We start from the raw sequence: 13,884 nt of genomic DNA, 5'->3' as shown, positions 1-13,884 counted from the left end.
TTTCATTTAGATTTTATATAAGTAAATTTTTAGATCTGATTAAATCTGTTCTTATTTAATAGTATTCTTTGGTGTCGAGGAATGATTTTGTTTATTACATTTTAATCAAAGGATTACTGTATTGTTTGAGTCCTATGATAAACTGATGACTTAACTTTTAAAAGTTTTTTTTTTCCTAACTTAAATATAACCGTTTTTAATTAGCCTAGTATTGCTTTTACATTTCATAGTATCTGAAGAGACAGATGTTTCTCATGAAAACCAGGGGGTTTTCTGTATTGGAAAAATATGAATATGGAAGAACTTATGATCCCCTTTATACTTTATTTGCATTTTAGAAGCACCTGGGTAAGGGGTTTTCTTACTCTAAAAATTCTTTTTTAATAAAATGGCCTTACTCTCTTTTCTTGAAATTTGAATTTCATTGGGGAATGGAAATGATTGTAAATATACAGTAATGAATTCCATCTTTGAAGTTTTAGGGAAAAGAATTATATTCTGATTTACGTTGTGGTTCAGAAATGAGATATATTTCCTGTGAGTTTATTTTCCTTGAAGATATTTTTGTTTTCTCCCTCATGTATTTGCATGGAAAAGAATTTTTTTTATTTCATAACAGTTTCATTATTAATCTGAATAAAATCTTTGGTGTTTATATTAAATTTTAAAATAGTCTATTCTGTGCCAGGCACTAATTGTTTGAAATACAATAGTAAATGATACAAAGTCCCAGCTACCATTATACTGAGAAAAGATAAACTGTAAATAAATAAATGATATATCATAAATAGTGATGAATGCTATGAAGAAAAATGAAGCAGGTTAAATAAGATAGAAGGGAAGATAGGCAAGTATTTTATATAGTACAATCAACCATTGAACAACACAGGAATTAAGGATGCCAACCTCCCTGCACAGTCAAAAATCCACATAAAGCTTTTGACTCCTTCCAAACATAACTACTAATAATAGCAGGCTGTTGATTTGGAAGTCTTACCAATAACATAGAGTTGATTAACATGTATTTTGTATGTTTATGTAATATATACTGTATTTTTACAATAAAGTAAGCTAAAGGAAAGAAAATCTTAAAATCATAAGGAAGAGAATATGTATTTACAGTACTGTGCTATAAAAAGTTCACATATAAGTGGACCCACATAGTTCAAACCCATATTGTTTGAGGGTTAACTGTATATGGGAAGAGAATCTCTGTTAAGTGACAGTTGAGTAGACAGCTGGAAGAACTGAGAGAACCATGTGTGTGGAAATCTGGGAGAAGAGAATTTCAAACAGAGATGATAGCAGTACAAAGACCCTGATAATGTACAGAGAATAGCAGGGTAGTCGGTGTTGCCAGAGTGGAATAAGCTATGGAGTAGTTGATGGTAGGAGATGAGTCCAAAGAGATCACATGAAATCAGATAATGGAGGTGCTATTTACTGATATTCTGGGGGTATAGGGAAGGAGTGTTGGTGGCGGGGCAGGGAGGTTCTCTCTTAAACATACCAAGTTTGAGTTGGCTGATAAATATCCATGTGGAACTATAAGACCAGAGGTAGGTATACAAGTTTAAGGGAGGAGTTGGGGCTAGAGATATATTGCTTTTGATCATCAGCATAATCATAGTGTTTAAAACATGAGATTAGATAGGGTCACCTGGGTCGTTAGTACAGATGAAGAGCCCTGGAACCCTCCAAGATTTAGAGATTGGAAAAATGAGGAAGAAGGAAATATCAAAGGAAATTCTACAGTCTGGTAATAAAAGTGTTTCAAGAAAGAGTGATCACATGTGTCCAGTGCTGCTAATAAGTTGAATTACATGAGAACTCTGAGATGGCTATCAGATCTGGGCAGTTAGAGAGGATTGGCAACGTTGGCAAGAGTAGTTTCAGTATAGTGATAGAGTGAAAACTAATTGGATTTGAGAGAATGGTAGAGGAAAAAAAAATGGGATAGCAAGTATAGAGAATGCATTTGAGAAATTTTGCTGTAAAGGACAGAGTTGAGATGCTATAGAGAAATCTGGCAGTGAGAGAAGAATGTAAGACCAAAGATTTGTGGCATTTTGTTTTGTTTTTGGAGATGACCATGTTTGTATGCTGGTGCAATGGTCTAATAGGAAAAAAAATGGTAGGAGAGCAAGAACTTACTCCAGCAATACCCTTGATCAGGCAGGAGGGAATTTGATCCAGTACTGGAGTGGAGCAGGAATAGTTTATCCATTTTAACAGGAGAGCAGGAGATGCAGTTGGTAACAGATACAGATAAGTTGGTAGATGTGGTGTGAGATTCTATAGAAATTCTTCTGGTGTTTACTTCTTAATAAAATCTTTAAAAAATTATAAAATAAAATTTAGTTCCTCATTAATACTAGCCATATTGCCAGGACTCAGTAGTTGTGTGTGGCTAGTGGCTGTTGTATTGGGCAGCACAGACATAGATCATTTTCATCACACAAAATTTAATCAGACAGCACAGATCTAGTGCTTGAACTTGGAAGAGCTAGAGGATGTTAGAGAGGGAAAGAATTATGAAGAGCAAGGAGCCAGGATTGCACCCAACTCAAATTCAGGCTCATGTTACAAAAAAAAGAAAGAGAATGCATAAAGAAAGGGTTAAGAATGGAGCTTTGCAGAGATAGACCATGAGACCTGGAAGGTGTAATTAGAAAGGTGTAAATGGTCTAAACATCTACCAACAGGTGAATGGAATATTATTTATTATTTTAACATTAAAAAGGAATGAAATTTTGACACGTCCCACCATTGATGAATCTCTTTTTTTTTAATACTTTTATTTATTTATTCATGGAAGACACACAGAGAGAGGGAGAGATATGGGCAGAGGGAGAAGCTGCCCCATTTATTTAATTTCTTAAATTGCACATATGAGTGAAATCATGATACTTGTCTTTCTCTTACTTGATGTACTTCACTTAGCATTATGCCTATATCTATACACACTGTATATATAGCATCTTCTTTATCCATTCTTCTTGTTGAGGAACACTTGGGTTGCTTCTTTACTTGGCTATTATAAATAATGCTACAATAAACATGTTTAAGGAGTGCATAGATCTTTTCAAATTAGTTTTTTCATTTTCATTGGTTAAGTACGCAGTAGTGGAATTACTGGATCATATGGTTTATTCGATTTTTAGTTTTTTGAGGAACTTTCATACCATTTTCCTCAGTGGCTGCACCAATTTGCATTCCTACCAACAGTGTATTAGGGTTCCTTTTTGTCCACATCCTTGCCAACACAAAATACCAATAGTATTTTTCACAGAACTAGAACAAATAATTCTAAAATTTGTATAGAACCGCAAGACACCCTAAATAGTCAAAGCAATCTTGAAAAAGAAGAACAAAGCTAGAGGCATCACCGTAGATTTCAAGATATGCTACAGAGCTGTAGCAATCAAAACAGTATGTTACTGGCACAGAAATAGGCACATAGATCAATGGAACAGAATGGAGTCCAGAAATAAACCCATGCTTGTGTGGTCAATTAATCTATGACAGAGAAGGGAAAAAGACAGTCTCTGCAACAAATGGTGTTGGAAAAATTGGACAGCTACAGGCAAAAGAATGAAATTGTACCACTTTCTTACACCATACATAAAAATAAACTCAAATTAAATGTGATACCTGAAACTATAAAATCCTAGAAGAAAACATAGGGAGTAATTTCTTTGGCATCAACCATAGAAACATTTTCCTTGATATGTCTCCTTGGCGAGGGAAACGAACACAAAGTTTAACTTTTCGGACTACACCAAGTAAAAAGTTTCTATACAGCAAGAGAAACCATCAACAAAATAAAAAGACAGCCTACTGAATGAGAAAATATTTTGCAAATGATATTCCAATAACGGGTTAATATCCAAAATATATAAAGAATGTATACAACTCAACACCAAAAAAACCAATCCAATTTAAAAATGGGCAAAGAACCTGAATAGACCTTTTTCCAAAGAAGACATGTCGATGCCCAACATGAAAAGATCCTCACCATCATTATCATCTGGGAAATGCAAATCAAAACTACAATGAGGTATCTATCACTTTACACCTGTCAGAATAGCCAAAATCAAAAACACAAGAAACAAGTAGTTAATACTACTTTGGGTGATTGACCTTGTTTTTCTTTTATTTCCCTTGATTGTTTCCGTTTTTTCAGTGGACACTCACTGCAAATCTACCCCTTAGACTTCCTTAAGTAATTTCAGTTGATTGTTCAATTGTATGTGACGTAGCCCTGATCATCAGGATTCAAGAAAAAATGTCTTGTTAAAAATCTAAAAATGGTGAATCACAGTTCTGTGGTTATTGTTAGGACTAACCGAGAAAAATTGTTACTGAAACCACAAAATTCAGTATTTATCTCTTAATGATTATGCAAGAATGATCTTTACCTTTGAGGAGGCAGGGTATAGTGTATTAAAATATTTGGACTGAATACGAATATATAATTATTTTAAGTTAGGAAAATAACAAAATTGCTCAACCATTTAAAACAGTGAAGATGAGAAATAGTGTTTTATAATTTACTACTTAGGAAGTTAGTGATTTTATGTACATACAAAGGATATTATATCTTATAAATGATGGATTTGGTTTTTTTAAAGATTTATTTATTTATTTTTAGAGAGAGCACAAGTAGGAGGCACAGAGGGAGAGGAAGAGAGAATCTCAAGCTGACTCTGCACTGAGCAGAGAGCTGGTTGTGGGACTCTATCTTAAGGGGCTGAGATCACAACCTGAACTGAAACGAAGAGTCCATTCCTTAACTGATTGCACCACCCAGGCACCCCTGGGTTTATTATCTTAATAGACATGTCTGATTTTGTTTTATTTATACAGTGCTGAAATATAGTTGAAGAAGGTATAACTTTGAAATTAATTTAAATTCATAGTAAATACAGTTTCCAGTCTTTGCTATAATAAAATGGAATTTGGGAATAACCGACTTTTCTGTTTGTTTTTTAGTTACTAAGTCGAAAAGACAAAACTACCTTTGAAAAATTAGAATATGTAATGAGTAAAGAAGATAACTACAAAAGACTAAGAGACTATATAAGTAGCTTAAAGATGACGCCTTGCATTCCCTATTTAGGTGAGTAATGTAACTGTTGTTCCTTATGCCCAATTTTTCTGTCTTGATTAATCTGTAATTTATAGCAAATCCAAGATATTTTAAAAGTGTTTGTATCCTTTAAAGAAATAACTGCAAGACTGTTAAAAAAATGACTAAAATGTTACCTTGTTACCTAGAATAAATTTTCATATTAAATTAGCTTTCTGCCCTTAAGGTTTTTCATAGACTATCATTTTTTCTTAAAAATGGACTGTGGAGGGATCCCTGGGTGGCGCAGCGGTTTAGCGCCTGCCTTTGGCCCGGGGCGCGATCCTGGAGACCCGGGATCGAATCCCACATCAGGCTCCCAGTGCATGGAGCCTGCTTCTCCCTCTGCCTATGTCTCTGCCTCTCTCTCTCTCTCTCTGTGTGACTATCATAAATAAATGAAAAAAAAATTAAAAAAAAAATGGACTGTGGAACAGTAATACATTATAGCTCTTTTAGTAATGCTTTTAAAGAGTGAAACGGTAGTTTGCAATGACGTTTAATGCCACAAAAACATTTAATGTTAACTAAAGAAAGTGATCAGAAGATTTGTTGAATTTATTTTCAATGTCGTAAGTTCCGATTATTTTGTGTAGTTGGCAGATATTTTAGGATGAATTGTGAAAAGTAGTCTCAGTGAATGTGGGAATTGTTGTTTTCCTGAATAGAATAAATTGTTTTAGCTGTGAAAATTTAGCTAAGTGCTAAAACCAAATGTGTACTTTATATATCATTTCTTTAAGAATTTACCTCTTTGTTGCATACTTTATAGTGTTTATAAATTCCAAAAAGTGTTTAACCAATAATATAAGGCTATTTTCAACTAAAAAGGAATAATGCTTTGTTAGGTGTTTCAATGAAGAAGTCTCAGACTGCCCATTTTAGAATGTCTGTAAATTTAAATACAGAAAATACTCTATGTGATCTTTGCCTAGCATCTATTAAGATAAATTGGTTTGATCCTGCGGAGAGAGTAATCAAAGGATAAAGATTTGTTTCTTTCTAATATCACTTTTTGTCCTCTATCTCCACTGTCTTTATGTAATTATGCTAGATTTTATAGTAATTATTTCTGAAAGTAATTGAAAACTCTGTTATTTGTTTAGATGTCTCAGTGTCATCTTTGAAGTTTTTATCGGTGACTAGAGGACAAAGTAGAGACGGGGCAATTGATAATACTCTGATTCAGCTGCAATACAGTATCAGCCTTAGCTTTTCAGAGAAGAGTTGAACTCACTAGAACCTTGTAGAACATTGTAGGATTCCAGTGAAAACGGAATGTTGTGCCTCCTGGTTGAAGGCAGAATATCCCAAGCACGGCATGGATGGTGGCCAACTACGTACCAGAGTACTGTGTCGGTTTCTTTGGTAAACAGCACAGGGCAATAGTATGCTTGACTCTGTCAGAGAGGCTCTAAGCTAGGTGCTAGGAGAGGCTTTGTTCATGTGTTCCACTGTTCACCATGGCCTTGGCTGTGCCCATTCTTGACAGTGTCATTGGGGGTGTGGAGGAATAAAGGATTTTTTAAAAATCAGTATCTTCATACTCCATAAGAACATAAAACTTTTTATTACTTAAAGAACATTAAACTAAGAATCAGCAACCCTCAATTCTAGAATGGCTCTTCTATACTAACTTTTTAAGTCATTGAATTTAATTGTCTTCTTGGAGCCTTGTTCTCTTTACCTGGAAATAGCACACAAAGGACTAGAATCATATTTTTCTCTAGACTAGATGACACCACGGTGATTTCTTCTAATTCACTTATTTTATAATTTAGAAAATTAAGGTCCAGAAAGGTGGAAGGCTTGACTTAGAGTCCAAAGACCTAGTTACTGACAGATCTGCATTCTCATGTCTTGTTCTAATGTCTTTCCAGTTGTTCCTGTTAAATTCTCATTCCAAAATTTACGGACTCTGTGATTGTTTCTCATTGAATGTTTTTCTCAAATTGCATAATTTATTCCTTTTAGAGAAGGAAATTAAGATTCTTTTTTGCTAAAAATGAATATAAATCTTGGTGTCATGATGTCTAGTTCAGGAGTCTGCTTTACATTTTTCCACAGTGGAGATTTTGGTCCAGGATTTGAAGTTGTCTGTGCATGCATACATTTTTACCCTGTTGTGCATATGAGAGAGAGAGAAAGAGAAAGGGAGCAAACCACCAGCATAGTTGGAGTTTAATGCAATCTGGAACGGTTGTCATCTATTAGTCTACCTGTTAATGTCAGTTCTTTGTCATTTTTCCCCCTTTGATTTCTAATTTTTGGATACCTCTCAGAAACATGAATCTCATCTCACTAGGCAATATGACAATAGCAGAGAATTCTAGTAAAAACCCAAAACGAACACAGTGATTATTCCTGTTGGTTATAGCAAATGAGGTGAATGTTGAGGTGCAGAAGTTGATCTGGAGAAAATATTAGAATAATTTTCTTTCCTGTATCTTCAGTGTGGTCTCCAGTGATTGACTCCTCCTCTTTTCAGTGCACTGTCCTTTTCTGTGTTCTCATGGCCCAGATTCTTCCTTCCCACTATTACCATGTCCTTCTCATTCATTTTATACCTAAGCTAATAAAAATTACCGTATTCATTTCCCCTTTTCTTCCTGTTTTCTTTTGCTCAGCAGGCTGTTGTCTCCCTCTACACTTGTAGGAATGTTCCCAGTAAAGCCACCATTGATTTCCTAGCTGAAATGTTTGATAGAGTTTTCTCAAGCTTCATCTTCATTTTGGGAGGTTGATAGTAATTATTTGTTTCTTGAAATTTTCCAGTAGCACCAATTCTCTTGGTTTACCTTCTGCTTTCTGGCTTTTGTATTATTGACTCCTGTTTCTCTGCCTTTTCCTTACATCTGTTCTTTTAAAAGTCTCGGTTCACGGTTTTACTTACTCGATAAAGTGGTCTCATTCAGACTTCTTCCAAAATTTACCCAATGGCTCCCATATCTAGCCTAGCAATTCCAGTACATCCAGCTGTCCAGCAGTTCCCAGAGCCTGTAACATTTTAGATATCAAATACTGGCTGGATGAGTTATCTGTAGGTAACTATAATTCAGCATATTTAGAAGTAACTTCATCCTCCTTCCTCCTTCCTCCAAACCTGTCTTCTCTCCTTGCTTAGTATACCAGTGAGCACAGTGTAGCATCATCTATACCACTCCACCACACTGAAAACCTGGGTTTTTACTAGAATTCTCCACTACTTGTCATATTGCCTAGTGAGATGAGATTCATGTTTCTGAGAGGTATCCAAAACTTAGAAATCAAAGGGGGAAAATGACGAAGAACTGACATTAAAATAGAGAACATACACTTTAGCATCTACGTAATCTTTTATGTTGGTAGTCTGCATGTAATAGTCCATCCCTGTGCTGGTTTATAAATAAGCATCTGAGATTGTGAGATAATTGTGGAACATTTAGCAATATAAACTTTTTGGTAGACTGGAGAAAGGAAAACTTAACATTCATTAGATAGTTATGACACAATTTAGTTTGTTTCCATTAAGGAAATAATCCTTTTAATGTAGTGACAGTTCTGTTTTGCTGTACAGCAAACCTTGAGATTAAATGTATTCCATCTTTCAAAATGTACATGCTTTTCTAAGAAAATGTGAAGCATTTTCAATTTATATAAATTTTGACTGTTGATTTAACATCTTAGGTAGCTGGTAGCTGGTTTGTTTTTTCATTCTTGGTCTTTAATACTGAAATGTTTTAGAGAGTGAAGACTAAACAACAGCTTATATCCTGTTAATATTTACTTTTTTTCATACTTTGTTCTAATTTAAAATTAATTAGGACTTTGGTTTTTATATTTAAGTTGTCTAATTTTCAGAATCCTTTCCCACTCTTAGGAATCTAGGCCTAGTGCAGTTGCTGCAAATGTCAACATTTACAAGATGCCTTTGGATAGGACGGAACTTGCCCTGAAAGTGTTGGAAAGATGGCACTCATTATGCATACTAGTAGCTTCTATTTAACTCATCCTCCTCAGGAAACAAAATTTGCATAATGCTACTCTCTATCAATTGTGTTGCAAAGGTCCTATGGAAAGAGTGTATCAACCAAAAGAATCTATATGGTGTGCCTAGAAAAGGTGAAGGCAGGTCATCTGTTTGTTAGATGAGAGATAGGATCCAAACTTACAGTATTTTCCTTCTAAGAATTAAGTCCAAAACCAACCATTCTTAGAGAAGCTTTAAAAAGGAGGTGGTGGTTTATATGCTGACAAAATTCTTATTTTGATAACTGCCAAATTTATCTACAATTCAATGTGGATTAAATTATAAAAAGTAAAAATGTTTTCTTGGCTTTCACCTCATCGTCCCTTGAAAAATGGTCTCTTCTGTTGGTTTGCATTCAAGGTAAAAATTAGCCTGGGCAATATAGTGAAAAATTCTTAGAATAAGGATGCAGTATTTCTGGAGAGGAATAGTTTGGCAAATATCAAGGAAAAAATTGTTTTATATGAGAATTATTGCTTTAAATCTGAAAATTATTAACAGCACTCATTTGTTCTTGTCATTGGAGAAAAATCTTAAGGGGCTTATTGAAGAATCTGGTGTGGGAAGCTTTGCTTTGCTGGAGAGAGAAAAATAGGACGTTGTGCAAAAATAAAAATAAGGTGTATGAAACATAAATATTCTTTTCATGTGCATATCCTAGCCCCATTTCTACTTTATTCATGTAGTTTAGGGGGAAAAAACAGTAGTTTAAAAGCATAGGATGTTTTCTGGGAAAGAAAACATATTTGTAAAACAATAGAAATAAATAATTGTTGTAGTTCTCTTTATTGTTTTTGATCAAGTAGAAGCAAAAAAGTTTCTGTAAGATCTGCCTTTCTGTAGTACATGAGTACATTATTCTGATGTGTCTTGATATGACTCCTCTCACTCTTATAGACACACCCCCCCACACACACACACACTTAATTTTTGATATGTTAGATTTTCATAATAGGCCTTTTGTTTTTTAAGAAAAGAAAAGCTATCCTTATAATCTTCTGTAATATAATATTCCCTCCATCCTTGATTCTGAAAAGCACCATTTTATTTTCATTGTGATGTTTCATTCATCTTTCTCTCCCTTTGGCAGAGTATAAGTCTTATCTCTTGGCCCAAGGTTTTATCCTTAGCATCTAGAACAAAAGTAGGCACTTACTATATATTGGTTGAATTAATTAAATGATCCCTTTCTGACTCTTCTCATTGTTGCAGTAACTTTATTTGTTTTAAATACAGATTCATTTATGAGGCAGTTTTATATACATCAACTTCCTACCCACCCGTGTTTTCTTTTGGTACATCAGTTGGCCAACCGGTATTTGCTCAGCAGTAGCTTGGTGCCACAAAATGGACTTTGTCCCTACACTTATGGAACTTAACACCACTTTAATACTAACGGCTCAGAATGACATAATTATCTTGTGAATAATCTCATTTCTTTCTCATGTCATGGAAGTAGTACATTTCATTGCCAGACCTTGTAGGTGATGTCTTCATCAACCTAATGAAATGTTAAAGAAGGTATGCCTAAACTTATAATGATCTTCTGATTTTATTTAATCCTCTTTGATTTTTCAGTAATTTTCACCTATCTTGATCTCCTAATAGGATACAGTTCTTTATTTTACTTTAGTTTGAGAAATTTCTACTAACTTGTGTAGTGTTTTCAAAAAATACTAGGTTTTTATTCACATTTTTATTCAGTTAATTTTGACAAAATCCAAAGCTGTCTATAGCGCTATGGAAATTAACGAGATTTTTCCTCTTCCCTCTTGGTAGGGTTTTACTCATATACATATATAAAAGGCTCCAATACTGGGTTTCAAAAATGTCTAATGGTCAAAAAATGTCTTTGGCTTTTGATATTTTAAGACTTTTATTCCCTTTTCCTTTCTTTGGTTTGATTTGTAGATAATATACACCATGGAGCACTTTATTTTCCTCTTCTCACTAGGTTATATATTGTATTCTAAAACAGCAATAAAGCATGTTCAGTCCCTTTCTTTTGAATCCTAAGAATTAGCTCTGACCAAATGGCAGCTAGCCCTAGCTTTTTCTTTAGCCAAAATTACATCTGCATTTTCCATTACCTCACTTACATCCCTTTTGCCCTCATTCTTTTTTATATATTTAAAATTCCTGTAACATTCTTCAGTGGTAATTTTCTGAAGTTTACTTTAGATCACTTGAGGACTTGTGATATAAAAAGACTCAGGCTAGGGTTGCATTAATTTCTTTACCCTGTTCATAGTCTTTCTTTAAGAGTTTTTATCTTAAAAATAATGTGTAGCAGCGATACATATCTGCATTTTAATCATAAACAAAATTCAGATTCCCCCAGTTTCAGCAGCTTTGCTAGTGCCATTTCTGGTTATGATGTTTCGGTAATCGCAGTTAAAAAAAAAAAAAGGTAACATTTTGAGCAAACCTTATTAACAGGAAAACAATAATAAAAATCTTAATAACTGACATTTATTCAGCAGTTAATCCTGTATGCCTGACTCTATGTGTTTTATATAAATTATCTAATTCTTAACAATTTTATAAGGTAAATGATACTATAATTCATATTTTACAAGTGAAGAAACTGAGACAAGTGAGGTTAAGTTGACTTGCCATAAAGATATGCATTATAACTTTCATTTATAGTTCAAAGAAAGCTTTAGAGAATAATATTAATACTTTGGAAATCTGTATTGAAATTAAAATTTTGAGTTCATTTGTCAGTCTTTTTACAATTATCTGTAGAATTACAACTTAACTATTAACCCCACTGATATAATTGAAAACTTATTTTTAGATGGCTTTGAGGGAAGACAGGGATGGGGGCTTGGCGTTATAAGTGAAATCATTCTTTTCTTACTTGGTTATCTTTCATAGATACTAAAAAAGACTAAAAATTTGTTAGGGTATAATCTTAAACTTACTATTAAGGTTAAGTATATAAAAATCATATCATATTAGTACATGTTCATAAGTAATTTTGAACATTTTCATGATTGCAGAAGTTTTTACAGGCTTATTACATTATTACCAGGAGGAGCCCTAAGAAATATAACACTAGAAGAATTAGCACTCTCATATCATAAGTTATAGAGTCAAATGAGCACTAGACTGAAAATTTGCTTGGAGCCTGAGGATAAATTTATTTGTAGATACCTGCTGAATTTCAGGGCATTGTCTAATATTGACATTATTCAAAATCTCAAGTTTTTAAAGTCTGCTTCAGAGATGCCAAGTTTCCTAGACATCGATGGTCTCTCTCATTGAGTACAAAATAAGAGTCTAAGTCATTTTTAGGGTAAGCTTCATTTTATTTATTAAAAATAACTGAATCCTTCTGTAAACCAGCTCCAGGGTTACAGTTCAGTCTTATAGAAGGTACGGCAACCATGTCTTTATTCCTAGGTAACCTGCAAAGTAGCTAGCTATTAGACCACACAAGTGACCTACTTCATCTCTTAGAAGATCCTCATTTGGCTGAAATTCCTACCATGACTATCCCTACCTTAATTTTTCTTTATCTTTTCTTATGATCCAGTCTCTTAACTATCCATCCAATATAGGCAGATAGTTTGACATAGCTCTGTTAGATTTGCAAATGAAGATCATGGATCAAAGTAATTTTATGCGTGAAAACTTGGATAGTGTTTCTTTTTAACACATTTGTTGATCACCTACTCTGCGCAAGGCACCATGGTAAGTATGGCAGAAAGCACATAGATGAAGAGTAATAATCTGATGGCCAAAGTCTACAGGGTCCTTATGTCAGATGTTATTCTAAATGTTTTACCATATGCATTACCTCATTTGACTTTCATAGTAAACACGTGAGCTCAGTACTGTTCATATCCTCGTTTTTTATAGGTAAGAATACAAAGTATAAAAACCACCCAAGGTAACAGCTGATAAAGTGGTGAATTGGGCCGCAAATCCAAGCAGTACAGACTTTAGAACCTACACATAGCCATCATATAATTCTGCTGCTTATTCCCTGCTCTCCAGGAACTCCAGAACAGAGCTGTATCATGTCTGTGAAGGAGAGCAGAGCAGGCCCAGTGGCCAAGGCAGTTTAGCATTCAGCCCAGTTTTTTAGTTTGAATGTGGACTTACTCTAGTTTTAATAACACAATATCCCTCTTCTGTGAAAATTCCATACGACTTGCCTTTGATAGGGTTTTGGATATTTAAGTGAAATACTATAGTTCTGACAATAAATGGAATGCCCTAGTAAAATTTTATTCAATTAAGATTTGATAGAACAATTAGATGCCTGATTTATCCCAAAAATCTTACACCAGGTTTTTTGTTGTTGTTCTGGGGGTAGGAGGGACTTCAGAACTATTTTAAGATGACCATAAGTAAAATAAAGAATAATATTACTATAAGGTTTTAATGTTCTCTTACTTTCTTTCATCAGAATTTTAATTTTAACATGTGACAGGAAAACATTGGTCATGTTAGTGGGCTTGAGTTGTTCAGACGTTCATCTTCAGTTCTGATTGGGTTTTCTTTTTGCTTGAGTAAAAGTTGTGAGATTTTGCTAAAATTTTAGTTCACAAATGAATTAAGGGAAGGTCAGCTGTAAGCAATGAGCATGTTTCTGGAAGGAAATTGTTCCAGAAGGTTGGTAATAAAGTTGTTAAATCCAAAGGTGAGTAAATGACACACATACACCATAAGAAGGAATTAGCAAACTGGACTAGCCAAACCCCTATGGATTCTGCTCTGAAACTGTTGAATC

At 34.1% G+C, this 13,884-nt stretch overlaps 1 protein-coding gene across 9 annotated transcripts in view; it reads left to right on the top strand.

Moving 5' to 3' along the window:
• Positions 1-13,884, top strand: part of RALGPS2 (Ral GEF with PH domain and SH3 binding motif 2) — a 158,438-nt gene that overhangs the window by 77,010 nt on the left and 67,544 nt on the right. For all 9 annotated transcript variants that reach the window (XM_038542383.1, XM_038542381.1, XM_038542386.1 and 6 more), the window contains one exon: positions 4,996-5,122. In XM_038542383.1, the coding sequence (XP_038398311.1) occupies positions 4,996-5,122 (127 nt within the window). The remainder of the gene's footprint in view (positions 1-4,995; positions 5,123-13,884) is intronic.

This window comes from Canis lupus, chromosome 7 (assembly GCF_011100685.1).
Source record: "Canis lupus familiaris isolate Mischka breed German Shepherd chromosome 7, alternate assembly UU_Cfam_GSD_1.0, whole genome shotgun sequence".
In the NCBI taxonomy this organism is placed as follows: Eukaryota; Metazoa; Chordata; class Mammalia; order Carnivora; family Canidae; genus Canis; species Canis lupus.
The sequence above is the reverse complement of the archived record's forward strand: the minus strand, read 5'-3'. Positions and strand labels throughout refer to the sequence as shown.